The sequence below is a fragment of the Blastomyces gilchristii genome, assembly GCF_000003855.2.
Source record: "Blastomyces gilchristii SLH14081 genomic scaffold supercont1.3, whole genome shotgun sequence".
Lineage (NCBI taxonomy): Eukaryota > Fungi > Ascomycota > Eurotiomycetes > Onygenales > Ajellomycetaceae > Blastomyces > Blastomyces gilchristii.
Genome location: NW_003101680.1, coordinates 1,165,607 through 1,192,161, shown reverse-complemented (window position 1 = coordinate 1,192,161; position 26,555 = coordinate 1,165,607). Strand labels below are relative to the sequence as shown.

General features: G+C 40.5%; 7 protein-coding genes across 7 annotated transcripts; 3 read left to right on the top strand and 4 right to left on the bottom strand.

Moving 5' to 3' along the window:
- The first annotated feature begins 7,939 nt into the window (after positions 1-7,939).
- BDBG_01919 (ATP-dependent Clp protease, protease subunit) lies at positions 7,940-9,517 on the top strand. The gene is made up of 5 exons (XM_002627202.2): positions 7,940-8,240; positions 8,295-8,313; positions 8,392-8,417; positions 8,488-8,629; positions 8,709-9,517. The coding sequence occupies exons 1-5, from the start codon at positions 8,109-8,111 to the stop codon at positions 9,134-9,136; spliced, it is 747 nt and encodes a 248-aa protein (XP_002627248.1). The 5' UTR covers positions 7,940-8,108; the 3' UTR covers positions 9,137-9,517.
- BDBG_01918 (uncharacterized protein) lies at positions 8,024-10,916 on the bottom strand. Its single transcript, XM_002627201.2, has 2 exons — positions 10,426-10,916; positions 8,024-10,345 (listed from the first exon to the last, which is right to left on the bottom strand). Exons 1-2 carry the CDS (start codon positions 10,647-10,649, stop codon positions 9,589-9,591), a joined length of 981 nt encoding a protein of 326 aa, XP_002627247.1. The 5' UTR covers positions 10,650-10,916; the 3' UTR covers positions 8,024-9,588.
- Positions 10,917-10,941: 25 nt separating this feature from the next.
- On the bottom strand, positions 10,942-13,974 carry BDBG_01917 (uncharacterized protein). The gene is made up of 12 exons (XM_002627200.2): positions 13,798-13,974; positions 13,545-13,715; positions 13,395-13,487; positions 13,237-13,344; positions 12,620-13,188; positions 12,481-12,525; positions 12,362-12,428; positions 12,084-12,303; positions 11,884-11,986; positions 11,516-11,824; positions 11,300-11,441; positions 10,942-11,238 (listed from the first exon to the last, which is right to left on the bottom strand). Exons 2-12 carry the CDS (start codon positions 13,570-13,572, stop codon positions 11,060-11,062), a joined length of 1,863 nt encoding a protein of 620 aa, XP_002627246.1. The 5' UTR covers positions 13,573-13,715; positions 13,798-13,974; the 3' UTR covers positions 10,942-11,059.
- On the top strand, positions 10,998-17,059 carry BDBG_01916 (uncharacterized protein). Its single transcript, XM_002627199.2, has 4 exons — positions 10,998-13,687; positions 13,758-14,851; positions 14,911-15,455; positions 15,543-17,059. The coding sequence occupies exons 2-4, from the start codon at positions 14,161-14,163 to the stop codon at positions 15,888-15,890; spliced, it is 1,584 nt and encodes a 527-aa protein (XP_002627245.1). The 5' UTR covers positions 10,998-13,687; positions 13,758-14,160; the 3' UTR covers positions 15,891-17,059.
- Positions 16,139-19,855, bottom strand: BDBG_01915 (aspartyl aminopeptidase). Its single transcript, XM_031720540.1, has 6 exons — positions 19,440-19,855; positions 19,280-19,341; positions 19,102-19,203; positions 18,886-19,021; positions 18,737-18,829; positions 16,139-18,677 (listed from the first exon to the last, which is right to left on the bottom strand). Exons 1-6 carry the CDS (start codon positions 19,735-19,737, stop codon positions 17,596-17,598), a joined length of 1,773 nt encoding a protein of 590 aa, XP_031576761.1. The 5' UTR covers positions 19,738-19,855; the 3' UTR covers positions 16,139-17,595.
- An 885-nt stretch (positions 19,856-20,740) lies between these two features.
- Positions 20,741-25,026, top strand: BDBG_01914 (cell division cycle 20-like protein 1, cofactor-APC complex). The gene is made up of 4 exons (XM_031720539.1): positions 20,741-22,126; positions 22,282-22,409; positions 22,474-23,063; positions 23,131-25,026. Exons 1-4 carry the CDS (start codon positions 21,810-21,812, stop codon positions 23,890-23,892), a joined length of 1,797 nt encoding a protein of 598 aa, XP_031576760.1. The 5' UTR covers positions 20,741-21,809; the 3' UTR covers positions 23,893-25,026.
- On the bottom strand, positions 24,516-26,488 carry BDBG_01913 (pyruvate dehydrogenase complex component Pdx1). Its single transcript, XM_002627196.2, has 2 exons — positions 26,171-26,488; positions 24,516-26,030 (listed from the first exon to the last, which is right to left on the bottom strand). The coding sequence occupies exons 1-2, from the start codon at positions 26,238-26,240 to the stop codon at positions 25,120-25,122; spliced, it is 981 nt and encodes a 326-aa protein (XP_002627242.1). The 5' UTR covers positions 26,241-26,488; the 3' UTR covers positions 24,516-25,119.
- Positions 26,489-26,555: the final 67 nt, after the last annotated feature.

Sequence of the window (26,555 nt, the reverse complement as noted above, 5' to 3'; positions counted from 1 at the left end):
TTTATCTTTGTATTTATGAGAATCTTCTTAACTCTTATAGATATGCTGAAGAATGAAAATAAGAAGAAGTTATTCTATAAATAGAGAATGAAAAGATTATTGAGAAGAGAGAACTGTGAGAACTTTCTTATTTTAGAAGCTTATAAAATCTTTATAAGATTAAAACAGATATTCATAAATACAGTAATACTATTTTACTTTAATTTCTTACTCTTAATCAGATTAAAGACAGATATCTTCTTCTTTATAATTTCAGAAATAGTCTTATAACTACAGTTAAATAAGAACTAGGTTTCAGTAGTCTTTTTCTCATGAAAGATGTAATCTGTAGAGATTAACTATAACATTCATAATCAGAAGCTTCTTATAATAGTGAAATTCTTCTATCACTGATATCACTACTTTGAGAGTCTTATAACAGTGATTACTATTAGAACTGATTATAATAGCTTATAATAGTTTACTTCAATCAAGAAACTCTTACAGTAGTAGATTCACTGAGCTCTGAGACTGAGTGAGTTCTGATTCAAGATAGAATATATTAAGAGAACTAAGAACTCAGTAGATGAACTCTCTCACAGACTAGACTATATTAAGAAGATCAGAGTGACAGATACAGAGAGACTAGAGAAGATAGAAAAGCTTTATAAAATGCTCAGACTAAGTATTATGAAGAGATTGACTGAAGAGTCTTCTAATCTCTTATAAAAGAAGAGAGAAGAGAGAGAAAAGAAGTCTGTACAACTACTCTCTATAATACTGAGAGTTAATACTCTGAGAATCTCTGTGAGAATTCTTGAAGAGAATATCTATAATCTGAAGAATTTACAGACTTTAAAAAGCACTGTAGAAGACCTAATATAAGAGAAAACAGAGTATAAGTCTTTATAAGATCTTCTGTTCAGATTGTCTGAACTATAACTGAAGAATGAATATACTCAGTATATTTAGAAACTGCTCACAGTAGAGACTAATTCTGCAGAAATAAAGAATTAAAGAGACTTAAATAATCTCTTATAAAGAGAGAGCTGAATTTATGTATCTATAAATAAGTTTCTATGTATAGAACTTATTAAAAGATATCATAACTCTTCTCTAGTAGGTTATTTTATAGATACTAGAACTTATAAGTTACTTATAAGAAAATACTTCTAGCTGAAGATATAAGAACTTGTGAAGAAGATAGTGAATTCTTATACTGTTTATCAGAGTTTATAAATAGTGTGATTTAAATTATATAAAGAACTTACTTCTCTACTTATTTCACAGAAATCTTGAGAACAGCTAGAAATGAATACTCTTATAAGTTTTTCAGAAAGTAAGAATATATATAATATCTGTTTTAACAGTATACTGATGATAGTGAATTACTTTACTAAGATAACACACTTTATATTCATCTATAAGAACTTGAAGTCAAAGAATTTAACTTATATCTTATCTATAATATAGTTCAGTTGTATGAATTATCTATAAATATTATCTCAGACAGAGAATTAATCTTTATAGAAGAGTTCTAATCTAATCTAATAACTATACTGAAGATCTTACAAGATCTAAGTATAACTTTTTATCAATAGACAGATAATTAGATAGAATATCTGATAAGTATATTAAAACAGTATCTGTGATACTTTGTTAATTATAATCAGAATGACTGAGTGTATTGATTATTACTTACAGAGTTTATATATAATAACTTAAAGTATATCAGTATAGATAAAACTCTCTTTAAGATACTCACTGAAACTTATTCATAGATAATCTTGATAAATCTGTGAGAGTATACTATAGAGTATGATAATATCTATGAACAGGCTGAGAGAATTCAGAAGATTCAGAAGAAAGCTTATAAATTCTTAAGAAAGACTCAAGAGTATCAGAAGAGATACTATAACTTTAAGTATATTATAAAAAGTTTTAAGAAAGATAATAGAGTCTGACTAAGTTTAGAAAATATTATTATATAAAGATCTAGTAAGAAGCTGAATCTCTTACAGATAGAATTTTATAAAATTATAAAGAAAGTTAGTTTATAATTCTACAGATTAAAACTATTATCTGAGTTATAGATATATAATATTTTTTATATCTCTTTACTCTGTAAATATAAGAAATTCTTAGAAGAGAACTCTGTAACTTATTACTCTGTCTATAAAGTACTAGAGAGTAAAAGAGAATATCAGATTAAAGAAATTATTAACTCAGAGAAGTAAGATTATAAGCTCTGATTCAAGATTTAATAATAAGAGTATTCTGATAAGATGAATAAGTTTACTTAAGAATTATTCAGATAGATAAGATATCTATAGAAGCTGAAACATGACTTTTATACTATAAATTCTAATAAGTCAGAATAATACAGTCTTTACTAAGAATCTGATTATAATAAAGATATTAACACTGTCATTTACAAATTCTAGTCTATAAGATAATAAGTTTCTACTGAGATAAACAGTCTGTAATATATATAAGAGAAGAAGAAATTATATTCTTATTAAAGTTAAAAAATAAGAAAATAAACAGAACTGTGAACATAATTTAAAGATTAATAAAGAAAAAATAAAGAAAACTCAAACTTATACTCTTATTATTTATAACACTCAATTCTCTTATAACTATCAATTTTTCTCTTTAAAGAAGCAGAAAGCATCATACTCATAATACAGATAATTATTATATTTAGTATAAAGACTATTAGAAATACACAGACTTCAGAGAAGCTGAATACTAGAGTGTGTATAGTTATAGCAGAATCTTGAGAGCTGACTATCTGTGTATGTGATCAGATACTTCTTATAAAGCTATATCTACTTTCTCAGTTATACTGAGATATTCAGTCTGAAAATAATTAAGATATAAAGAGAAGACTTATCTGTTCAAATTAACTTCTATTATAAATTTATAATATTTATATTATCTTAATTACTTAGATTTTACAGGTATCTGAAAACTTATCTCTTATTAATAATGAAATTGTGAAAATACACTGCAGTGTGAGAATCATTAATAGAGAATCTAGACATATTTATATATATCTAATCAGAGATTGTATGAGTAGAAGAGAGATAATTATAGATCTGTGAGATTACAGAAGACACTGATAATATCAGAAGCTTTATAAGAATTATTAGCTAAAGTCTGTAAGAAATTACTTATAAGAAGACTTACAGTAAAGAGAGAAACTACACTACTTAAAGTCAGAGACTGATCTGAGAGAGACAGAGAGTTGACTGCTGATCTGAAGATTGAGTACAGTGATAGAGCTGAGAGAAGTGAAGATACAGTTATAAGCAGTGATATTTCTACTTTATCAGCTGATAAAAAGTGATTAGAGAAGTTATAGAGACACTTATAAGAAGCTTAGTAATAGTTAGATATTATTATAAAGATATTGAAATTGAAAAATTTTTTATTCTTGAAAAGTTCTTGAATTAATATATAGATATTATCAGAAACACTCTCTCTCTATTATCTAAGTGAAAACACTTTACAGATAAATGAGAATACTCATAGTTTATAAGAATAAAAGCTGTTATAGAAAAAGAGAAAAGAAGATGAGATTTTATGAATAGATCTGAGATATTTATACTACTCTAGAGAGGTTTACTGCCCCGGTGGCTGAATGGTTAATGCGGCCACCCGGTAGCGTCTTAGCGTGGGAAACCAAGGCACGTGGGTTCGAAACCTGCAGGGGATACATTAAATCCAGAACTCAAGCACCTCAGGTTTCTAATAAATACAGAGGTGTACAAATCACTTCAATGAATTGCTCTATGTTCCTGGGCTGGGAAGTTATTATCGCATGTATCTAATTGTCACTCCTTTGTATTTTCCTATGTTCTTGTTATCTTGGCGTGGTCTCAACACCTGTATTTCCTCCTGTATAATCAACACTTGACCTGTATTTAACATCACACAAGGACTCATCATAAGCTCCGCTTGCATATAAGTATAATGAAAGAATAATAATAATAATAATAATAATAATAATAATAGAGAGGTTTACTTATACTGTGAGTGATTCTGTGAAACAGTCAGATCACTCTAGTAAATAAGAGTGATTATAAATTACAGACCTGAATCTTTCTATATAATTATAAAGAGTAATTGCAGACTGTGAACATCTTGATTCTATAATTCTATAGAGTTGATAAAAGAATGAAAAATTCCTCACAATTCTACAGTGTCAAAGAACAACAATTTGTAAGAATGAGTGAAAGATTAACTTATAAATACTTCTCTTTAATAAGAATAATTTCACAGAGAGTGATTCATCTGTGAGATGAATCTATGTAATGATTACATAAGAATCTCATGAAAATGATTAAGAGTCAACTGAAATTCTTCTATATGAAAGATGTAAAATGAATCTGTGTGATAGTTAGAGAAGAATCTGTAGATTATAAAGAATCTTACAGAATAAGAAACTAAGTAACAGACTCTTTTCTCTTTATAGTAATAAGAGATTTTTTCTCACTGAGATTTTTTATAGATGTGAAGAGTTTTTAGTGAGTATCACTGCAGTACTAAGCTGATTCTATGAAGTCACTTAGTGAAAGACTTCACAGACAAAGTCTTAGAGAGAGAGAGATATGTAAGAAATTCTACTTCTTATAGATTCTTTATCTCTATTTCTATCTCTTATATAATCAATAGAGCTAGCAGCTCTTGACTACACACAACTATATAGACTGAAGTTTATGAATACTATTTATAACTCAGCTTGAATACTATTATATATTTAATCTCTATATTTTATCTTTCTACTATGAATACTTCTAGTAGTTAACAGTATATATCATGTCAAGCTGCAAATATCTGAATAATCACCTGCGAGCACTTATTCTTACAATTCTTAACAGTGAATTCTCAGATTCTTTACTAATTAATCTAGATAATAAAAATAACACTGATAAAACTTATCTGATTATAATTTTATCTATAACTCTTCAAAATCTTATAGAGACTCAAGATCTCTCAATCTCAATTATTTAAGCTGTATCAACTGATGTAACTGCTCACTTTATTAACACTTAAATCTTGTATATATTATTTCAGCTTCTTATACATAAGAATATATTATATAAACTACTTAATTCTCAAAATCTTCAATCTTTACAGACTTTTTTAAGAATGTTCACTATCTATTAATTAATGAAAAGTCAATGATTAATTTACAGTAACTTTTATAAATTAATCAGATCTATTATTATATATTCTCTTATAAAAATACTCATTTTAATAGTCTCAGTGTCATTCTTAGTGAAGATTTCTATTAACTCTTATCTATTTTTCAAACTCTGCTCTATTATAACAGATGTATTAATTATAAAGAAGATATTCAGAGTTATCAAATCTACTTAACTTTTAGTAAAATTATTCAATTTACTGTGATTTAATAATAAGTGAGTGAAGATATCATCAGCTGCTAGTTTTATAAGATTTTAAAAAATCTTTATCTTGATTAGTTAACTCTGAATAATTAAGAGTTTCTTTCAAAGTATGTATAGACTCTTATTTCTCATGAAGCTCTGATCTTTGAGAACATAATTCACATTTATATAAAGAAGTGTTATATTTATATCTATAATAATAATACTATTCAAAGCTGTAAACAATCTGTTATTAATATTCAGACTATAAATATTAATATAAATACTTCTCAGTTAGATTCTGATAAGACTGATAATCTTTATCAGAATCTTTCTCTCTTTATCAGCTATTAAATTATATTTCTACAGAATATTTGAATAGACTGCAGTCTTATTAACAGTGCTCTTGAGATTCTTTATAATATTGTATAAAGTTCAGATATGAAGAATTCTTATCAAGATTCTTTATTTACACTGCTAATTAATTTTGATAAATATGATAGCTCTACTTATTTAAAATGAGAGAGTTTTAAACTTGTGTCTATTTTCTACAGCTATTATAACTTTTCTTATATTAATCAAGTCTGCAGCTGTACACAGTTCTCTATTACAGTTGTATATATTATTACTGTTTATAAATCTCAAGAATTATCACTTGATCAGACTATTCTTGATATTTCTGAGACTGAATTTCAGACTAATCTTATATATATTATGATTTCACAGGTTAAAATATATCAAGATCTTCTATTTAAATAACTCTTTAATTATTTCAGATTTCACTGATCTGATGATGAAGTAAGTAGAAGTATACAGATGTATAAAATTGATTATATAAGATATTAAAGTTAATAGATAACTAAGTTATATTTCTTTTCTTTTTATAGATCTCTATTAATCTATATTTTATATAACTTTATCTGCTCTTTATTTCATCTTTTTCACAGTTTATATTTAATCTACTTATTTACTTATTCTTTATTACTGTAAGTTCTTTACTCTCTATTCTATTATTCTCTTTATCTGTTCTACTTGTAGATTCACTGAATTTAATTATTGAATTTAATAAATCTATTATAGCTGATTCTATTATAATCACTGAATCTGAGAATGAGTAGTTAACAGTCTACAGAAGATATTGAAACAATTCAGATATTAATTTATATAGTTTAAATTTAATATAATAATATCTTTAATCTAAGAGATTAAGAATTTTCTGAGATCTGTGTTATTAAGACCTGTATTACATTATATAATAAGAAATATTGAATTCTTATAGTTATTAATATATATATAAGAAGAAGTGAATGAATCTCAGAGTATTTTCTTTCTCTTTAAAGAATTTATCTTATCTCTTATCTTTCATCTCTGTCAGCTGTTTTTTTTTTTTCAGAAATTATATTATTTACTTCTATTAATTCATTAAAAGTTTAAAAAATCATTAATACTGTTATTATAACTGAAAATAATATCTTGAAATATATTTATTATAAGTAAGATTCTTAAAATGATAAAAATTATAATTTTAACAGTCAGTACAGTTCTTAATAATCTTATTTAATTTATTAAGTTATCAGTTATTAATTTTATTCTCAGTTCTATATTTATATCTATGTCTGTCTCTGCTGCATCTATCAGTTCTAGATTATTAAGTTAATTATTAACTTATTTAACTGAAAGAATGTCTGAGAAGCTGTTAAAGAAGTTATAGACTCTTATTAAATTATTCTATACTTATAAGTCAGTCTTACAGAAGAGTTATCAGATTAATATAAAAATTAATATAAATTATAAAGCTCTTCTTCTATAATTCTATAGTACTGTTTTTACAGTTTTCTACAGTTACTATATTAGAGAAGAAGACTTTTTTATCATCTATATCAACACTCTAAATCAGTGTTATAAAGCTTGTATCAGTTATTATTATAATAACACTGAAAGTTACTACTCTTATTATAGAAGTGAGTTACTTTTTAATATAAAATATATTAATTTCAATACAATTAATTAATAGTTATATATAGTCAATGTTAGTAAGAAGAATGATAAAGTGAAAGAAAAGAAATAAAAGAATAAAAAAAGAAAGAAAGTTAAGAAGAAAAGTTTATTTAAGAAATACTCTGCAGCTGAGAATATAGAGACTAGAGTCTTAAAAAAATAAACAGTAAGTATTAAGTCAGTTAATAATTATAATATTAAGATTTTAACTCTTTATATTGAAAATGAGACTCTGTGTAAGAAGAATACAGTTTTAAAGACTAAATTCAGAACTATTATAAGTCTTCTTCAGATTACTCAAACTGTTCTTAAGAATGATATATAAGCTGATAAGACAGAGTGAGATGTTTTTTATTTTTTTTCTTACTTAGTTAGCTGATGCTTTTGCACTGAAAAATGAATCTCTATATATTTTTACAGTTCTATCTCTTCTATTATTATTAATAATAAGCTGTAAAATCAATCTTGCAGGGTCTTCTGTTTTGAGCTTAGCTCTGCAATGTCTTTGCACACAGAGGCTCATGTGCATTAAGATATTTTTTACTTAAATATTTAGCCGCGATTGAGGTTTTGCACATGGAGTAAATAAATATTTAGGCTTGGCATCGAAGCCTGAGACTGATAATCATTGAAGAGTTCAAACTTGCAACCTCACACTCCCTTTCGACGACCCCTGCCATTCTTGTTATATCTGACTCCTCTACCTCATTTAGGCTTTAAGTATCAAGGCCCAAAATGAATTCCTTTAGATGGCTCAGACCAGCAGCCCGGCAATTATCCCTCGCGACGACTAGAAACTACTCGAATCGGCCGAGTCTAACTCCGCCGCGGGGATGGACACCCACTCCTTTCGTGACTGAGACTGTGGTAAGTTCTATATTTTTGGACTGCGGAATAAGACCCTAGAGGCTAACTGATCAGGGAGGTGGCTGGCATACATGTACGCATTGAGCGCGTGTGACGAATTTATCACCTTTTTCTCAAAGCAAAAAGCGCTGACAACATATCTGTACGAAAGATGATATCTTCTCCCGGTTACTTAAGGTATGACATAACACCCCAGCTCACTCAATTATTACGAGAGAGCCTTGCAGACTGCTAATGATATTTATAGGAGCGCATAGTCTGCCTCAATGGCGAAGTCGACGAAACCCTCTCCGCATCCATCGTTGCCCAGCTTCTCTTTCTCGAAGCTGATAACCCGGAGAAGCCAATCCATCTCTACATAAACTCACCGGGAGGATCAGTAACAGCAGGTGCGGCGCACAGCCAATGAATTATTACGTATATATCCCTTGTTAACCTGGCAATTTTAATCCCTTTCTTCCCATACAGGCCTCGCCGTCTACGACACAATGACCTACATTTCCGCCCCCGTCAGCACCATTTGCGTCGGTCAAGCAGCCTCCATGGGCTCCCTACTCCTTTGCGGCGGCCACCCGGGCAAACGATACTGCCTCCCCCACTCCTCCGTAATGGTCCACCAGCCCTCCGGCGGCTACTTTGGGCAAGCAACGGACATCGCCATCCATGCCAAAGAGATCCTCCGCGTCCGCCGCCAACTCAACGAGATCTATAAGTTGCATTTGACCAAGGAGATGTCGCTGGATGAAATTGAGAAGTGGATGGAGAGGGATTACTTCATGGGGGCGCGGGAGGCGTTGGAGATGGGGATTGTAGATGAGATTTTGGATCGGAGGATAAAGCCCAAGACGGAGGATGGGGGGAAGAGTGGTGGTGGTAACGAAGGGGGGAGTTCGTAGTATTTTGTTTCTGATTTCGTCTGTGTCTGCTTGTGTTGTATGAATATGTTCTGGGTTATGTTACGTTTAGGCTTGTTTGTGCTATTTGTTTGATAGATGGTATTTGTGTGTTTCGTGTTTGCGACCTTAGATCCCTGCCCGAATTCTTATACCAGTCTTCCATATTTCGTTCCATGTTGTTTTCTGTTCCTGACAGTAGATGGTAACGTGACGGGCACAATTCACGATGTGCATGTGCAGTAAATGTACAATATGATATAGACGAAAAGGATTAATGTCGTTAGCGATATATACATGGTACAGAATTATGAATAGAGAAAGGTTCAAAAGTACGCTTCGTTAGTAATAAAGGGAAATAAAAGGATGAGTATGTCCAACCGGCAACCCAACACCGTAAAATGTCTCATGAAAAATCAATGACCTTTACATGTGCCGCCGTGGGATATTTGCTCTCATGAAACGGTGCGCAACTGGAATCGAAAGCGTCGCTGCAGGAAGGGCACCACCATGCCATTCTGAGTCGATATTGTTGGTTGAGAATCAGTCGACCGACTGGCATTCGTTTGTGGGGCTCTATTCCACTGATCTCGAAGGGCCTGAAAGATGTTTATATCCGCGATGACCGCCTGGGCCGATATAAAAGCGTCACGAGGATGCCTGTCCCCAACCAGAGCGGAAGTTTCACGTTCATCTTCGAATTCAAGAAGTCTAGTCCTGCTCTCCTCAGCCGAAGCTCGTTCGAGCGATGGTAGGTCCTGCATTTCGATATCGTCTGCACTGCCCGGCAAGTGCGTGTCCTCAGGTGCTACACCTCGTTCTTCGGAATCATGGTCTTGTAGATTTGGAGTACGGTTTGCCGCGTCTGTTGGTCTCGCAAGCTGTTTCGTCCTGTCCTTTTCTAGAATGACGCACATCATGATAAGTTGCATCCCGAAAATTAGAAGGTCGAAGAGGAATAGGCGGAATTTTGATATTGGACCTTTTTGTCCGATGAAGTCGATGAATAGGCCGCCATGTAGATAACCTCGAGACGCCTCGCCAGCCGTAGGAGCAGATGATACATAGTGGAGGATCATGCAGGCTATATTGCTCAAGAAAACAGTTACGATGGGAGGCGCGTTCGTTGATGTTTCGGGTAATGGCCCGGCTTTAGGTGTGAAGAAGATGAATTGGACTATAGCGCGGATAGTAAAATGGAGGATTGAGCAGCTATTTTGTGAACCAAAACACATCAGTATCAGAATATATATATATTACAGAGACATATCGGCGAGAAGCAGAGAACCTACTCCATATAATAAACGGCAGACAACTCGCAATAGATCAACATATCCAGGTCACGCAGCAGCCTCTCGAGCATGACCGCCTTCGAGCTTGCATAAATAGCCCTCCGTTGAGACCACCCCGACACCCCAAGGTGAGCGGGATTTCCGTCATCGTCGCGGGAGTCGTAGGGAATGTTCGAGACGTCGGCGATGTGCTGCGCATCTCGAAAGACATCCGGAGTGGTCATAGAGGGGACATGGGGACTCCAAGGAAGTGCGGAGCGATCTCAGCTTGAGGCAATCGGATTATTGCTTCGTAACTAACTACCTATTCTGAAGGACAAAAAACTGGATATTTTTTTTTAAAAAAAATAGAAAACACACCAAACGAAACCCGTCCTTGCTCGAGCAGCTGGTAGTTACATTTCCCTACTGGCGTGGATGAAAATGCGCCTGGCTGGCTTTATAGAGCTTGTAACAACTGCTTTCCCCCGGCCGCCGCCGCTTTCCCCAGAACAAACCGGATCTTCTTTTCTCCGAACCCTAATCGAGCTTCGATCCCGCCGCATCTTATCACGACAACCAACAACCAACCCCTTTTTCCTCCCTCCATCTATTCCCACTGGATTCCAGCGCGCGGGTAAGATGTCTATCTAGCTTATATTTTGTCATCTTCATAATCAGTCTGTTTGAGCCCGATCTGTTTGTTTCCGCATTTGGCTTCGAACTTCACCATCTTCTCGTTCACCAAGATTATGTGCCCGACCCTCACACTTTTGTCGGCCTGCGAGTTCCGAGCCGGAATGCAAATGCTAAGGGTCGTCAACTTTTCGACATCTATCATGATAACTGCTTGTTAGCCGTTTTTTACTTACTTTCATATGATAATGGCACTCACCTGGGTCATCAATTTTATTCCCTGGGGTTGGACTCTTGGATTTGTACAACACCAAATCGCCAACTGTGTCTCTCAGCTGTCTACCCTTTCGCATCACGATGTACCCGTGGATCCATTTCACCTTGTCTTTGACGCTTTCGCCCTGCAGCATCCGTTAGCGTGTCCAGTTTTCATTCTGAGACAATCATTCTTGCAGTATGGGAAGTTCATTGGTACCCGTTTAATGAACCATTCAACATATCCTTTAACTCGCTCTCCCCTGCTAGGACATTTGTATTGATCTTCCTCGTTATCACGTTTGGAATCAAAAGCTCTATGCACGCCGATGCCATAGGACCATCTACTTTTGCGGCTCTCCACTATCGATTGTCCCAAAGCGTGGAGTGCCGCTCCTTTTGCAATGGCCGGCCAAGCTTCGTCTGGTACAATTACATCGACTTTCTTGTCCAGTTTGTTCTGGCAGAATTCTTTAAACTGCTCCTGAACGTATTGGGAGTCGGCCATGCCGCCGCAAAGTATTATTAACTGAGAAGTTCACCTGTCAATGAAATTGCACTCTTACCAACCATTTTAGGAGCACCTACGTTCACGGGATTATCATTATTTTTTCGAGCCATTTCGATTTGTTCGGAGACCATATCGAAGGCGCGGCTTATGACCTTGTCAAAAATTTGCGCAAGTTCCTCACTGCGGATAATGGATTTAATAATTGAGACATTCGTGTTAGGATATGCGAGATGGAACGAACCTAGTGATTTTTACTTGTCCCAATTCGTAGACGTACCCGGCAGCATCGTTAATGTTCATAACAAGACGGATCAGGTGCTCTTTTATGTGTTCGTCGCCGTGGCCTGTGAAGCTCCTCTTGATTATTTCGATGTCCGCCATAAACTCGCTACCATGACCTATTTCTTTGGCAGGGAGGTTGGAAAATGCAGATCCGTATTTTATTCCCATGAGTCGATGCAGTTCGCGATCAATCATGGTAGCCCCACACTTTGCGCCTATGTTGTTTCTTATCAGATATAACGGCATAGATGCTCACGCCCGGAGGGCACTTACTAGTTCCTGTACAGGCCTCTCCTACTTCGAGGGGATTTGTCCGAACAATTTTGTAGGTTATGATATCCTAACGATTGCTTGTCAACTTTGCCGTAAGAACTTGAGGCCGATGCACTTACGATCGTTCCCCCGCCGATATCAACCACCACAACATTGTTGTTTACCTGGGAGGGCGAAAATGCCAATGATTAACGTCTTTCGAACCGACTGCTTGGAGTTATAATTGATAAGGTTGCGAATGCAGGCTCTTGATCCTACCTTGAAAATTGAACTGTGTTTCTTCCCCAGGCTGGTTTCGAATGCAGCGAGAGCAGCGGCTTCCGGTTCGTCGATCGTTAAGATTGAGTCGTTCTCTCCGGTTGCAATGCCTGCACGGTGTGCGGCTTCACATAAGGTTGTTTTATACTTCTTATCCCAGTCCGCTGGGATTGTCAATACCGCCTTTACTGGTAGCATATCCACAATTGACTGCCCATATATCGTGCTAAGCCTCCCCATGACGTGCTTATAAAGGCGTCGAAGATATTCTTCGCACAGAATCTCTGGAGTTTCCCCGTCCGGGATTCTCAATAAGCTAGGGCCCACACTCTGGGATAGAAGGGGGTCATCATTTTTAGATAATGTGTTGTCCGGAGCCATGTGCAGCTTGAACCATGATGAGCAGTGCGTTGTGGATGATAGGGCATAACCCCATCCCCTATAGTTCGAGTTTTCTGATTTGTCGTCGATCATCGTGGGGACCTTATATCTGACCTCTACATTCCCTGGCCAGGCTGAAATGATATAGATTTTCTCACGATCAAACTCGGAATGCGCAACAGCAACGCCTGCAATCGGATCAGAATGTCATCATTTATTTCTTCCGATATCCATACCTGAATATGTGGTACCAAAATCAATGCCAACGATTAGATGGGCAGTTGCGGTACTATCTTTGCTTTTCTTTGCTGGTGAACCGAGCTCGGACTCGTCTTCTACTTCCCCTATGGCGGAATCCATCAGCCTACTTCGAGGCATGCTTGGCTTGACTTACTTTTGATTGTCTCTCGTTTTCTGACCACCCCATTTGGAATACCGCTACTAGCTCTTGGCTTCGACTTCGGGGTCTGGACGGGTTTTGGGGAGTCTGGAAATCATATCAGTCTCGGCATTATATTCGATCCTCTGTATATTGGCCAACTACCGTCAAGCCCAAATTGGAGAATAGGCATCTTTTCTGTTCCACCTGTTCTTTGCGTTTGGATGTTGATTGAGAGTCTAGGGTTTAGTTGAGCGATGCCGCTTCCATTCGTGTCCGAGGAGCTCCTCGATGATTTACCTGATCGAGTAAGTTAGGTCTCTTTCGCTCGTTTATCTGCCTCGTTCTTCAGTTAGCTAACAAATTGCTTTTTTCCAGGCAGGGCATCATGGCCATTTGGACACTCAGCTAGCCTCACGTTTTGAGGAACCCACTCAGTAGTAGATTTTATTTAATTTCAGGGATTATTATTCATAAACAATGAAGCAATCTTTCCTTTCTCCTCTTTTCATTTAATTGCCCTCAGTCATGCGAAACTATTCAGCATTAGCAAATTATTTCTGTCTCACTTTTTGTGTTGTTGTTTGGCGTCAGTGTCGATTGACTTCCATCCTGTTGCCTGGTGGCAACTACTTCAGTTTCGTTATTCACCTTCAAGCTAAAGCAAGATATCAATGTGTTACTCTCCATTCTCGACATCGGTTGTATCCATATACCTTCGAGCCTTGAAAAATTAACCTGTGGTCTCTTACCGCCGCACTTCTACGACAACAATTTCAACATGTGTTCTGAGGACGCCGGATCTGTGCAGGGCGATCAAAGTCAGAGTGGACCAGCAGAACGTCTCGAATCAGGGGAGCAAGGTCAAACGAGCACTAGCAGTTTCAAGAGGCCATCTGAGAACGATCTCCAAGATGGTCGTACGAACAAGAAACACAAATCCAACTACAACCCCAAAACAAAGGCTATGCTACAGAGTGAGCTTGACCAAGCAAAGAAATCGATTAAAGCTCTGAATACCAAATGTTCCCGGCTCAAACGAGAGAACAATACCTTGAAGGACCAGAATATGGAACTCCAAACCTCGATGATGGAGTTGCGTGAAGAACACAATTTACCGAAGATGGACGATAGTGATGTCCGCAATCGACTTCAGAACCTCATGAATCTCTACCGTGACTGGGCACGAGAGTATTCCCCGGAGGAGCCAGTTGATTTCGATTCATTGCCCTCTGATATGCCGCGTTCTTTACACGAGAGTCTGTTCATGCACACGACATGTTCTGGAAACCTGAAAGCCCTCAGCAAATTTACTTATGGGAAATTCATTTTTCTAAATACGTTTTTGGCGCACTTTGTCTGCTGGTTTATAGTGGAAAATCCAATATTCTTTCTGAACCGAGAATTTCAGGAACAGAAAAAATGTCCGTCTCGACAATTTCTCAACGAGCTAATGGAGTGTGTACCCAGACGTAAGTTGCACCCAGTGAACAATTGTCCGTATTTGCGCTAAACAGACTTCCACATCTAGACAAGAAAGATGCATGGATTGGGTGGACTTTGCGTACGTTGGAACCCAAACTGCAAGGACATGGTGGCAACAGCCGTATTGTTGAGTATAATGGGATTCTCAGTCGCACGACCACTTTCTACGAGAAATCTGCCCGAAGCTTTATCGATATGACGGCTGTTCTACTTAAGCCTTTAACTGAAGGAGCAGTGGCCAATCGCCTTCGGAGCTTGGTACACGTTATGGCCACTACCGGGACTTTGGTATTGAGGCTCAGGCAGCAAAATTACGACGTCAAATATCTCACTTCCGATGCTGGTCTTCTGCAGGGTAAAACTTTCAGTCGCACATCTGAAACTATGGAACCACACCCTGCCTTACGACTAAAACAAGATGACAAGAGCCTCGATGGTTCAGTGATAGATTTCACTATCCAGCCTGCAATTTTTGCATCTTGGTTCGACGGACCCGGAGAAGAGGAACGAGTAAAATTCTGGACTAAGGCTATTGTCTGGGCTGGTGGATGTGAACAAATTGGTATTAAGAAAAGGGGTGGCATTAGCTGTGTAAGTGGTTCAAACATTAAGGGAGAACCTGCGTCTATTTCTCAAACTGTGAATAAACGGATTGATGAGCTGACCGCCCCAATCCAGCAAGAAAACCGCACTGAATCCTCCCAACCTGAATTTTCCATACTGTCGCCATCTGAAACGAGTTCTTTGGAACTGCTATCAGCAGTTGAAATTCCTGCCGCGAGTACATCTCACGAAGCGCAAACGAAATATTCGCCCATGAATTCCTCAGAAATATCCACTAGGCCAATGGATCATATGGCGAGCGAGGCGAAGGATACGCGCCTAATTGTTAATACAGCACTTAACCCAGCCCCAACTGATGCGGAGAGAGATGGACCAGCCCTTCTAAGCCAAACTCTCAACGCGACAGAGGATGCTGAATCTGGTGATGAGTCTTGTGAAGACTTTGTCACACAAGACAGTTAACCGGAATGGAATAAGGGAGTTAGTGCTCTAATTTCGAAATTAGGACGAGAATAATAATAGCATCCCATGTCCTGTTCTGTATTCATCGTTTGGGAGGGCCGTGGATTTTTTACAGGACCTCTTCGAGATGATATCTCCTCAAACTCCCCATCCCCTACTTGAATGGAAGACTCGCCAGATCCCAAGCTTTGCCCAGACACCCTAGACAGCTCGCAAACCAAACTGCTTCTTGTTTCACTTACAAATTCCCAAAAGTTCAACCGTCAAGCGAGAGAGTCCTTGCGCAATAGCGATGGAAATATAGGCAACCACCAAGTGTCTATCCATAATTTCATCTTTTCAGAGGAATATGGGACTGAAACTATCGTGGACAGATGGCAGTAAATTTGATGGAATAAGATTTGAATTTCTCTTTGTTTCATGTGGTTTCTTGTTTTTTCCAATTTCCAATTTCTTTATTTTTTACCCTCATTCGTCCCCATTATCAGTTTTGAGGTCTTTGTGTGCGCACGTTTGATCTGAATCTAAGCACCATGGTTCTATTTTCAACACGACCTATTTGATTCCCCCCCGTTTAGCAGGCTGCTAGTGAGATGAAGTGCTTCCGCGGAACTGCTAACTCGTTCGTATGGACGAGATTTGTCAAGTGCGTTGCATCCATGAATTCCTAGGACCACAGAAAGGAGTGGCCAAGTTTTTTTCAAAGAGTTCTTGGACTCTTATTTCGTGTGTGATTTCCAATTTCTTTCTTTCTTTCTTTCTTTTTCTTTTCTTTTCTTTTCTTTTTTTCCCCGGATTTGGGGCTCCCTTTCCGTTTTACTCCTCTCCCTATTTGCATTCACTAACTGCCCCAAATAAAACATGGCCCTACCCACCATTTTGTCTTTCCTCTAATATATTGCACCATGCAAGTGTTGTTGCTGTATCTTCTTCTATTGCAACCTGCGCATTACATCTATTTTTTAAGAGGCCTGATATTTCCTCCATGTTGGCTTCATAAACTTGATTCACTCAAGTTATGTGGAATGGGATGTGTCCTCTACAAAGTATTTCTCCTCACAGCCTGTCAAGTTTTGGAGGACGTTTGACAGCTTGCAGCTTTGATATATTTAGTTTTCGCAATTAGCAATCATGAATTGTTTTCAAATATAAACTGTCCCAGTTCTGTGTTCTGTGCAGCACATGGATGTCAATTGGCTCTGCTCTGCTTGACCAGTGCCGGAATCTGATTCATATCCTCCCCGATTTCTGCGTAAGGAGTGGAGACAGGAAATAGGTGTCTCGTTTATTATCGGGTCTGCTTGAGGGTCTGTGGATCATGACGTCGTGAGCGTAGGAGAATGATATTTAGTACCAAGCTGCAAGCGCTGAACGAAGGCGTATGCATATTGTGTTTACATTGAGTATAGATAACACCTGTGCATTGAATCCAGAGCAAATGGGCGAAGCAATGGTTCTAAGGGTAACATAAAATCTGTGGTGCAACCATAGCAACAATATTTGTATATTGAAGCTTTTATGCTCACGTTCATTCTAAACTTGAGCTTACAGGCTGCTGGGAAGGTATAATAACGACAACGAATAACGAGCTAACATTCTTTATCTTGCACTTTGAATGGTCGTCAATAGCTCGACCGCTGCGGAACTTTCCCAAAGCCCCTACCTCCCTAAAACAACTCCTCAAAAGCATCCCACTCGAAACCATCTAATCAACCAAGATCGTCCTCGCCAACCCCGAGTAATTTTGGAAAAAGCTCTCAAATAGCTTAATTGCATAACCCACATCATTCGTCCCGCCCGTTTCACGAATACTATGCATACTCAACTGCGCATTCCCCATATCCAGCGTCCGCACGCCCAGCGCAGCAGAGAGCATGGGTCCAATCGTGCTGCCGCAGCTCGAATCGTTACGGACGACAAATAGCTGCAAGGGAACACCCTGGAATGACGAGGCGGTCTCCGCACCTGTATCATTGCCCGCAGAGCCGGCTAGGCGCGCACATTCCTGCAAAAGGACGATACCAGGCGAGTTCGTCGCGTAACGGGCATTCGCGTTGATTTTAATTACAGGGCCCTTGTTCATCTCTGGCTTGTGGTCCGACTCGTACTTGATGGCGTAGTTGGGGTTTACAGAGTGGGCCATGTCGGCGGAGAGAAGGAAGGAGGTTGAGAGGGATTGCTCGTAGGCTGTTGAGATGTCGACTGATGATGTTGATGATCCTGGGAGAACGGAGAGGCGGCGCAAGATTGCGGGGAGGGCGTTTGAGTCTGCACCCTGTGCGGTACGGCTACCGATTTCCTCGTGGTCGAAGAGGGCGATGAGACGGATCGAAGAGTCGTTGTCGAGAGATTTTGGATCTGTCAGGGAATTTAGTAAGCCCATTGTGGCGCAGAAGGACATGTTAAGGTTATCTAGGCGCGCTGAGAAAATGAATTCATCCAAAAGGCCGCCTAAACAAGCCTTTTGGGTATCGTAGAGGAGCATCTCAAAGTCGACGACGTCTTGAGCGTTGACGGAGAGTTCAGATGCGATTAACTCGACGAGGTAAGGGTGGTGGCGATCCGTAGTTGATTTGAGCGGAGCAAAAGGTGTATTGGACTCGGCGTTGTTTCCGTTGTCATTGCCTTTTGTTCGGATTTCTAGATCCTCCTTAGAATTTGAATCTCCATCTCTCCTGGCTAATTCTGCAGCGACTAGGCCAGCAATCGGGAATAGTTGAGTTTCTTTGTTGAAGGAGAATGTCTCCTGACGATCCAGATGGATGGCTAGTGTCGGGATACGCAGAACTAGGAACAAGTGTTAGATATTTGGCCTGATGTAGTGGTGTTGAGAGGATATATCATACTTGGTCGATCAATGTGGACTAATTTTGCCTCGATGGTCCCGTTGGCGTTTCTCACCATGGCCCTGCCCGCGATGCCCAAATCGCGATCAAACCCTAAATTCACTCTTAGCTATAAGTACATTATGCCAGGTTGTAAAGGAGACAAATACATGTATGCCAAATACCGCCACCGTAGGTCTCCACACCGACTTGGACAAAGCCATCGCCAGACTTCTTCGAGACTGGTTTTATCCTCAAGCATGGAGAGTCGGTATGAGCACCAATCATTGAAATGGAATTTCCGGGCTGATCACAAGGAAGAGATTTTAACCGATTAGCAAAGTGTATATGATATGACCATTATTAGATAGAGAATTAATACTAACTTTCCATTTTTTGCCAATTGCAAAGGCAATGATCGTGGAACCATTGCGAGTCACATAGTACTTCCCACCCGGCTTGCAGATGGATGCCCATGAATCTCTCTCCTAAAAAATACGAAGGAAATTATGGTTAGCATGAATGGTCTGTGGGTACGTCTTGTGAAGTTGAGATTTTACTCACCTTGACTTCTCGAAACCCAGCGTTGATCAGACGCTTACCAGCTGAAGCGACAGCATGAAATGCTATATATACATACTCGTATAGTTAGCTATGTATTCAAGTAAATTGAAAATAAACTAATAAAGTCGGGGGATGGAGGGGCGGGAAGTGGGAGATTTACGTGTTGGGGAAGCATTGACGAAGGACAAAAAGTCATTAGCCTGAGCTTTGAAGTTGATTTCTGTCATTGTAGCTGAAGTAGACGAAGATGAAAGCGACGAGGAGGAGAGTCTACGAGAATGGCTGATGATATGCCACTGGCTCAGTGTTTTCTGGGCGTTAGATTGAGGGTGAAGTGAGGCCTCCCTCTGGGCGTTGTGGGCGAAGTGAGTGGTGGGGTGGGCAGTAGATGCACGACCAAGTGAACGAATGCTATGGCGGGCTGTGCTAAGTGATTCTCCCCAGAGTTTTGAGATCATTCGTGGGGCTTAATTGGTAGACAGAAGGACGCAAACCTTCCTTTGTTCCTGCTGGGGTGGAGTAATACGAAGAAATAGGAAAAGCGCACCGTCAAAAGCGGAGTGCAAGAGGGGTGACGTTGTAATTAGGTTGGGATGTTCGGCCCGATGCACGGACCAGCCTGCTCGGGGTAGTCCCCGTGGGCCGGGATTCACTCAGTATCGTATCGCATAACTTATCATATAACTAATCAAGAGCTCACTTGAATGTGTTATTTTACTTTGAAGTGACACGATTTGCTCTTGTGCTAGTTTTATTTTCCTCTTTACTGTTGTTCTAAGTTACTTGAAGGATGGAGGTGAGCAGGCAGAGTGAATAACTAGGCACCTATTTTAAATCCCTAGTGACGGGATCCTATTAATCAAGTTGTGATACAAAGGCCATGATATTGTCTGGGGAGTGAAGCGAGAGATTCGGCTAGACTTCCAGGGCGAAATCCTCATCTGAGATCCAATCGTCCCTAGCAAACCTCGCGTCATTCAAACGGTTTGTTATTTTGCCTTTGGTGCGCTGCTTAGCTCTTCCCCGCGCGGAGAAAAGAATGGTGGGTCGTCCAGGATGTTGTCGGAAGGTTACGGGCGTTTTCTAGAAATAGTCGCGACTTTTCGCGATTGTTTTGTTTTGAGGCAAACTGGGGTTGGGATCAACAACGCGCTAGCAAAGCCACCCTTGCATCCCCGCAGTCCCACGATGCCTGGTTCAGCCTGAATGATAAGCACACAATGGACTTGTTGAGAAAACCACCCGAGGCCAATCATCCATTAGCCTTTGCATTGATGCTATTCTTTGTTCAACCAAAACTACTTGAAAGTAAAGCTCAATGAAAGTAAAACTACCTGTTTGAGAACTTCAAACCTCATTGTTAAGCCCCTAGATCCCAGACTCTGTATAGCTAATCTGTTGCATGTCTGTTTCATGACTGAGACTCCCAGATTACTTTGTGAATGAAGCTTTTTTTCCCACGGACACTGCTGCTGTTATATCTCAGTCACATGGTATACCTAGATATTGGCAAACAAACTTGGTTCGACGGTTCGTTTGAAACCCCCTGAAGTCATGTACGCATATCTGTATCCAGCGGACGGAGGAGATATAGAGGGGAAACGGCTTCAGATGGCTCTAGAGGCTCATCTAGTCCAAAGTTGGAAGTCTCTTCTTCAACAAGCCTACTGAAGGCAAGAATCGAGACAGACAAACAAAGGAGTGAATCCGTGGATTCACTCTGACATGGGTGACATTTAGGGTGAATAGTTACTTCCTTCCTTTCATGTGAAGAATCAGTTTGTTTGTGGAAGAGGATTAGATTTAGGTGGAACAAAACCACGACGCAAGGCGGTCACAAAAAGCGAAAGAACACACTTTAGGAGTAACTTCGTACTTAGTGACAGATATTCTTCAATGTGGTAATGGGGAATATACTGCGAATTAGCCCATCAAGAGATCGAGGAATGTTATGATAGACAGCGCGCTAGTCCCGAAGCAGAGTAGCGTTTTCGCGTAAAAGTCGCGCCTGGGGGCTCCTTCCCTTTCTGGCCATACCGGCTCGAGCAGCAACATCAAACGTCCCGAGCTGGGCCATACACACCCACACCCGCTGCCATACTCACTATCCATCTGTCGGCCTCTTCTCAGTCTGTTACGGATGTTGGTGCTTTCAGGAGTCGGAGTTACATCCTCAGGTAGCGACAAATAACCCTCCTGTCCTTGTTCCGCCTGTCTTTCCTACCCCTGTCGTCCTCCCCTGTCGCTGGGATTGATTGTTTTGCAGAAGTTTGTCGCCCAGCAAATACCGGGACACAAGAAGAAAGCCGCTCATGTCAACATTGCCAATCTATCCTATATTCGGTTCCATATATCGTCATTTTTGCTCTTTATAAGCGGTTTTCCTTGGCCGTAGATTATTCCAAAGCCCCTTACTGAACGTCTTTCCCAATTCCTCCAAAGTATCCGTCCCCCAACCCCAGATCACAGAGCTGAATAGAGCGGCGCCAGACAACCAAACCACCAAACCACTATTCGATATCCGTCAACAATGGCAGAAACCGGGGGAGAGAAAGGACGCATGATAGCCACACACCTTGCGGTTAAGAATGATTCCTCTGCAATTGCTAAACTTGCTTCTCCACCCGGCTCCAAGTCCCATACCCCGCCAACTACTACAAAACCTCGAGCCGCTATTTTCAATCCCTCACTTGATTCAACAAAACTTCGACATAGACAAGACTCAGAACCAATAAATCCAGATGCTCTTGCTCGCGCGCTTAAGGATTTTGAAGAAGCGGGCCGGCCCCGGGAGAGAACACCAGGCACGAGCCCGAGTCGCAAGCGGCAACGGGTTTATGGAGATAGGTAAGCTCTCTTTTTGCTTCTCTTGGGGGTAGATGGGATAGCCACGCATCAGAGAAGATATGGAATGATACGGCACGATGACTTCTTTGCCGTGCGGGAGGCTCGATATATTCGTTCGCCGTTTGGACTGGCTAATAGTTGTTGGCATTTTGCAGGTTCATCCCAAACCGCGAAGGCCAGGATTTACAAGCCAGTTATAGCTTACTTCATGAAGATGGCTGCCCTACGACCCCCTCAAAGGCGAAAAAGAGAACGCCCCATGGAGAGCTACATTTCCAAAAGAGTAAGTGCGGCTGTGCATACGTTATTCGTGTTCGAGCGATACTAAATAAATACTCCCATTTTAGCTGAGGAAGCCAATCGTACATACTCCAGAGTGCTTCGGAGCGAAGTCTTTGGAGATACCGTCCCACAGCCCGATCTACATTCGCTATCGCCTGACCCGATTTCTGGGTATTCAACAAAAATCCATGACCCTACCCGCTCACGAACTCCACCCTCATACAAAGCCGCTTCCTCCTTACCTCCCGCAAGCATAACTCCCTCCACTCCCAGCAAAAACCTCTTTTCTTATGCCTCCCCTCGACATGTTTCTGGAAACCCTACACCTTCTCGGACGCCTCGTAGTGGGCATGGCCCAAACCTCAACGTTCAATCTGAACTCTATAGCTTGTCCCCTATTCGATTCGATAGCCAGCGGATTCTGCAGAGCATGCGCAAGCAACCGCGATATGTGAACAAAGTGCCATTTAAAGTTCTAGATGCGCCCGATCTAGCGGACGATTTTTACCTCAATCTAGTGGATTGGGGTAGTAGTAATATACTGGGTGTGGGATTGGCGTCGGCGGTTTATATGTGGGATTCGGTGAATGGTCATGTTACCAAGTTATGCCAGCTGCAAGATGACACCGTAACGAGTGTCAGTTGGATTCAAAGGGTAAATAAATGATTTCATTGTCCTGTATTACTAAAACTTATGGAAAGCTGACAAGATTGCTCTTAAGGGGACCCACCTTGCGATCGGAACTGGGAAGGGATTGGTACAAATCTGGGATGCCGAACACTGTCGACGGTTACGAACAATGACAGGCCATACACTACGAGTGGGTGCTCTTGCCTGGAACGACCACATCCTCACATCGGGCTCCAGGGATAGAACCATCTTTCACCGCGATGTGCGATCTCCAGATCAATATCTACGGCGACTTACAGGCCACAAGCAAGAAATCTGTGGACTCAAATGGAATACTGAGGATGGACAACTAGCATCTGGCGGGAACGACAATAAATTAATCGTCTGGGACAAACTAAACGAAACACCTCTTTTCCGATTTTCAGACCACATAGCAGCTGTCAAAGCGATCGCATGGTCTCCGCATCAACATTCCCTATTAGCGTCAGGCGGTGGTACCGCAGATCGAACAATAAAATTTTGGAACACGCTTACTGGTCATCAGATCAAAGAAGTCGACACAGGAAGCCAAGTGTGCAACCTCGCCTGGTCGAAAAACTCCGATGAAATCGTCAGCACCCATGGTTACAGCCAGAACCAGATCGTTGTCTGGAAATACCCGCGCATGGAACAGGTTGTATCTTTGACGGGCCATACCTTCCGAGTTCTATACCTGGCTATGAGTCCTGATGGGCAAACTGTCGTTACGGGCGCTGGGGACGAGACGTTGCGGTTCTGGAAGATATTTAATAAGAAGGGGTTGAAGGATGATGGCAGGGAAAGTAAATACCACTCTTACGCGACTATCAGGTAGCTTGCGGGATTTTCTTCTCTTTTCCCCAGGTGACTCCTTTTACCGCTACCGGGTTTCTACCTTCGCTACATCTTTCGATCCCTCCAGTTTAACGAGGACGGGGAACACTTACTTCCACCTTCCCGTGTTCCAAGCTTTGTGTTTTTGCTTTTTCGTTTTTTTTTTCTCTCTTCCATTTTTCAATCTCGATCGAAACGAATATCGCCCACTTAATCCTGCTCCCCTTCTTACCTGCTTCTTTTTCTTTGTGTCACTGTTTTCTAAAGGAAGAAACTTCGATCTTTGTTCACTTTTCTCCCTTTCCTTCTTTTCTTTTTCTCTTTTCCCCTGTGCTGTATTTCTTTTCTTTGAAACCTTCTATAAGCATTTTTCAAAGCGGCCCGGCCCTACTAGAGGGAGATATTTGGAAGTCATGACTACTTTTGTTTCAGCGTTGGCGATGATGGCGGGACTTAGGGGAAAGGTTCTTGGGGTGGGCAGATAATAGGCGTTTGTCGGCGTTCAACTTCTTTCTTTCTTTTTTTCTACTTTGGTACCCTTCTGACTTTTACTGTCGCCTCCGTCCATGAGGCTGTCCGTCCATGAGGCGGCCGCTTTGTTCAATCAACGTTTGCGGTGTTTGGGGGGACATTAGAATCCGGCAATGTGAACCGGAGAGCGTTGGAATGGGGAGGGCTTATGGAATGTTAAATGCAGGAAGGGAAGGGGAGGGAATGTGATTGAGAAGTTATATACTATTTAGTATTTATTTATAATTTTACCGGTTGACTTGTTGAAATGATTTCTGTATCACCTAGCTCTTCTATTTTCGCATTTTCGTCCTGAAATAGAAAATTGACATGAGTGCGATGCATTGGCGACGTGATATTCCTTATCCCCATCCCCATCCGATGGATATTTGTTTTGCTCTTTGTTTTTAGTACATGATACCAGAAAATTGTTCAGTTTTACAGAAAACGAGGGAGCAGCAGAGTGCTAAATCGAAAGGATTAATAGAGAAACAGGGGGTGGGAAATGGGAACCCTTGGGTGGAAAGCAAAATTATATATATAAAAAGGACAGAGCTTAGTAGCAAGCTAGCTAGACACAAAATGGAACCAAAAGTACAAAAACAACAAATGGAGGAAGGATGGAAATTTTAGTAAACATATCTCAGATCGGCGCTTCCTGTTACAAGACTTTTTCCCCGGTATAGGTAGAAATAAGAGTACATAAAAAAAAAGAAAGTTAAAACACCAAACTCTCCGGCTCATCTTGCAACACGTCGCGAAGGCGTGCCAGGAAGGTCTCGCCGCGCACTCGATCAGGTGGGGGGACTTTAATGCTGAAAATGTTGGTGGCTAGGTCCAGACCTGCGGAGTTGAAGCATGTGGATTCCTCGCCGTGCATAAGCGTGGATGCAGATGCCGATGGTAGCTGCGACTTCCCGGATAATATGTCGATGATATCTTGTTCCTGATGATGAACTTGTCGGCGTGGAGAAGCAGAGGGAGGCTGGTGAGCCATGATTTCTTCCGGCGCGGTTATCTCTGGGACATAATTACCGCGGGAAGTGTGTGTGTTTGCGGCTGTGGCCTTTGTTGGGGATATCCCGAGTATTTCGTCGAATAGAACATCGGCGGATTGGGTGCGGGATTTGGTCATGGATGCTGGGAGGGCGTCGTTGGCTACATCTACGGCACGGGCGAGGAAGGTACTTAGCGGAATTGTAATGCCAAGGGTCTTCTGGAGGCGTTCTTGCATGCTAAGGACGGAAGAGAGGGATATTGGAAGAGATATTTGCGTTTCCTTCGGCGGGGAGGGCTCGGCTGGACTGGGTGGTGCCGGTGTGGTTGTCGGTTCAGGTGCCGCTACGGATTTAGCCTGCGGCTCTGCGAGACCTTGTTTGATTTTAATATTACTCAGGTCTAGATGCGCGAGTTGAGAAATTTGGGCAGAAAGGTTGGACGGGTAGTCTTGCGGTATCGCCCCTGTGTAGGCAAGTACATCGCCCTTTAGGAGCCGGCCTTTGGGACCGGAAGCAGGTATTTTGGAGACATCCGGGCCGGATATGCCTTTCTCATTAAGCAATTGCGAGACGGAAGGGAAAAGGGGGTATGGGAGATCCTGGGATTGAGTTCCTGAAGCGGTTTGGAGATCTGCAGAGCGAAGAGATGTACATCAGTCTCAGCCAGCTTTGAACTGGTGAAGGAATGGGGGAGGTTTCCGGTTAAGCTGGAAATTAAATGTGTGCCTCATTCTAAGGAAAAACACGCAGTTTATTGACAAGAAAGCTCACATCTAGCAGATCTGTAGGCATTTAGACGGCATCGCGAAATCCAACATGGCATTCGTGAAACCTGAGCCATGGCACCCGAATGTCAGTGCCCCCCCCTCTATGACGACGGAGCTGTAGTGGAGTCGATGTATATATATACTGCTCAAATGGTAGGAATGCAAAGTGATCCTTGCAATCTGCAGCCGACGCGCCTAAAACATCAAGAAGAGGAATTAAGCGGGAAGTATAACTCGAAGCTGCAACACACGGATCTCGGGAGCCTGTCCGCAAAAAGTCGAATAATGAAGCTATTCCGCGCGGTGAAGTTCCATGTTCTCCCCAACCTTGCTGCTTTGGGCTTGGTGCGGCTGACGGCGGGCTCACTGGCCGGATTAATCGATGTTCC

Coding starts and splice junctions, on each gene's coding strand:
- BDBG_01914 (XM_031720539.1), top strand. CDS start 21,810: ATGGCAGAAACCGGGGGAGAGAAAGGACGCATGATAGCCACACACCTT. Junction 22,410..22,473: donor AGAGCTACATTTCCAAAAGA/GTAAGTGCGGCT, acceptor CTCCCATTTTAG/CTGAGGAAGCCAATCGTACA. Junction 23,064..23,130: donor GTGTCAGTTGGATTCAAAGG/GTAAATAAATGA, acceptor ATTGCTCTTAAG/GGGACCCACCTTGCGATCGG.
- BDBG_01916 (XM_002627199.2), top strand. CDS start 14,161: ATGTGTTCTGAGGACGCCGGATCTGTGCAGGGCGATCAAAGTCAGAGT. Junction 14,852..14,910: donor AATGGAGTGTGTACCCAGAC/GTAAGTTGCACC, acceptor TTCCACATCTAG/ACAAGAAAGATGCATGGATT. Junction 15,456..15,542: donor AAAGGGGTGGCATTAGCTGT/GTAAGTGGTTCA, acceptor GCCCCAATCCAG/CAAGAAAACCGCACTGAATC.
- BDBG_01919 (XM_002627202.2), top strand. CDS start 8,109: ATGAATTCCTTTAGATGGCTCAGACCAGCAGCCCGGCAATTATCCCTC. Junction 8,418..8,487: donor TCTTCTCCCGGTTACTTAAG/GTATGACATAAC, acceptor TGATATTTATAG/GAGCGCATAGTCTGCCTCAA. Junction 8,630..8,708: donor GGGAGGATCAGTAACAGCAG/GTGCGGCGCACA, acceptor CTTCCCATACAG/GCCTCGCCGTCTACGACACA.
- BDBG_01913 (XM_002627196.2), bottom strand. CDS start 26,240: ATGGCTCAGGTTTCACGAATGCCATGTTGGATTTCGCGATGCCGTCTA. Junction 26,031..26,170: donor TGCCTACAGATCTGCTAGAT/GTGAGCTTTCTT, acceptor TTCGCTCTGCAG/ATCTCCAAACCGCTTCAGGA.
- BDBG_01918 (XM_002627201.2), bottom strand. CDS start 10,649: ATGACCACTCCGGATGTCTTTCGAGATGCGCAGCACATCGCCGACGTC. Junction 10,346..10,425: donor TCTGCCGTTTATTATATGGA/GTAGGTTCTCTG, acceptor TTCACAAAATAG/CTGCTCAATCCTCCATTTTA.
- BDBG_01915 (XM_031720540.1), bottom strand. CDS start 19,737: ATGATCTCAAAACTCTGGGGAGAATCACTTAGCACAGCCCGCCATAGC. Junction 19,204..19,279: donor CTGGGTTTCGAGAAGTCAAG/GTGAGTAAAATC, acceptor CGTATTTTTTAG/GAGAGAGATTCATGGGCATC. Junction 18,678..18,736: donor AGTCCACATTGATCGACCAA/GTATGATATATC, acceptor ACTTGTTCCTAG/TTCTGCGTATCCCGACACTA.
- BDBG_01917 (XM_002627200.2), bottom strand. CDS start 13,572: ATGCCTATTCTCCAATTTGGGCTTGACG. Junction 13,345..13,394: donor AAAACGAGAGACAATCAAAA/GTAAGTCAAGCC, acceptor ATTCCGCCATAG/GGGAAGTAGAAGACGAGTCC. Junction 11,442..11,515: donor TTGAATGGTTCATTAAACGG/GTACCAATGAAC, acceptor CGGATGCTGCAG/GGCGAAAGCGTCAAAGACAA.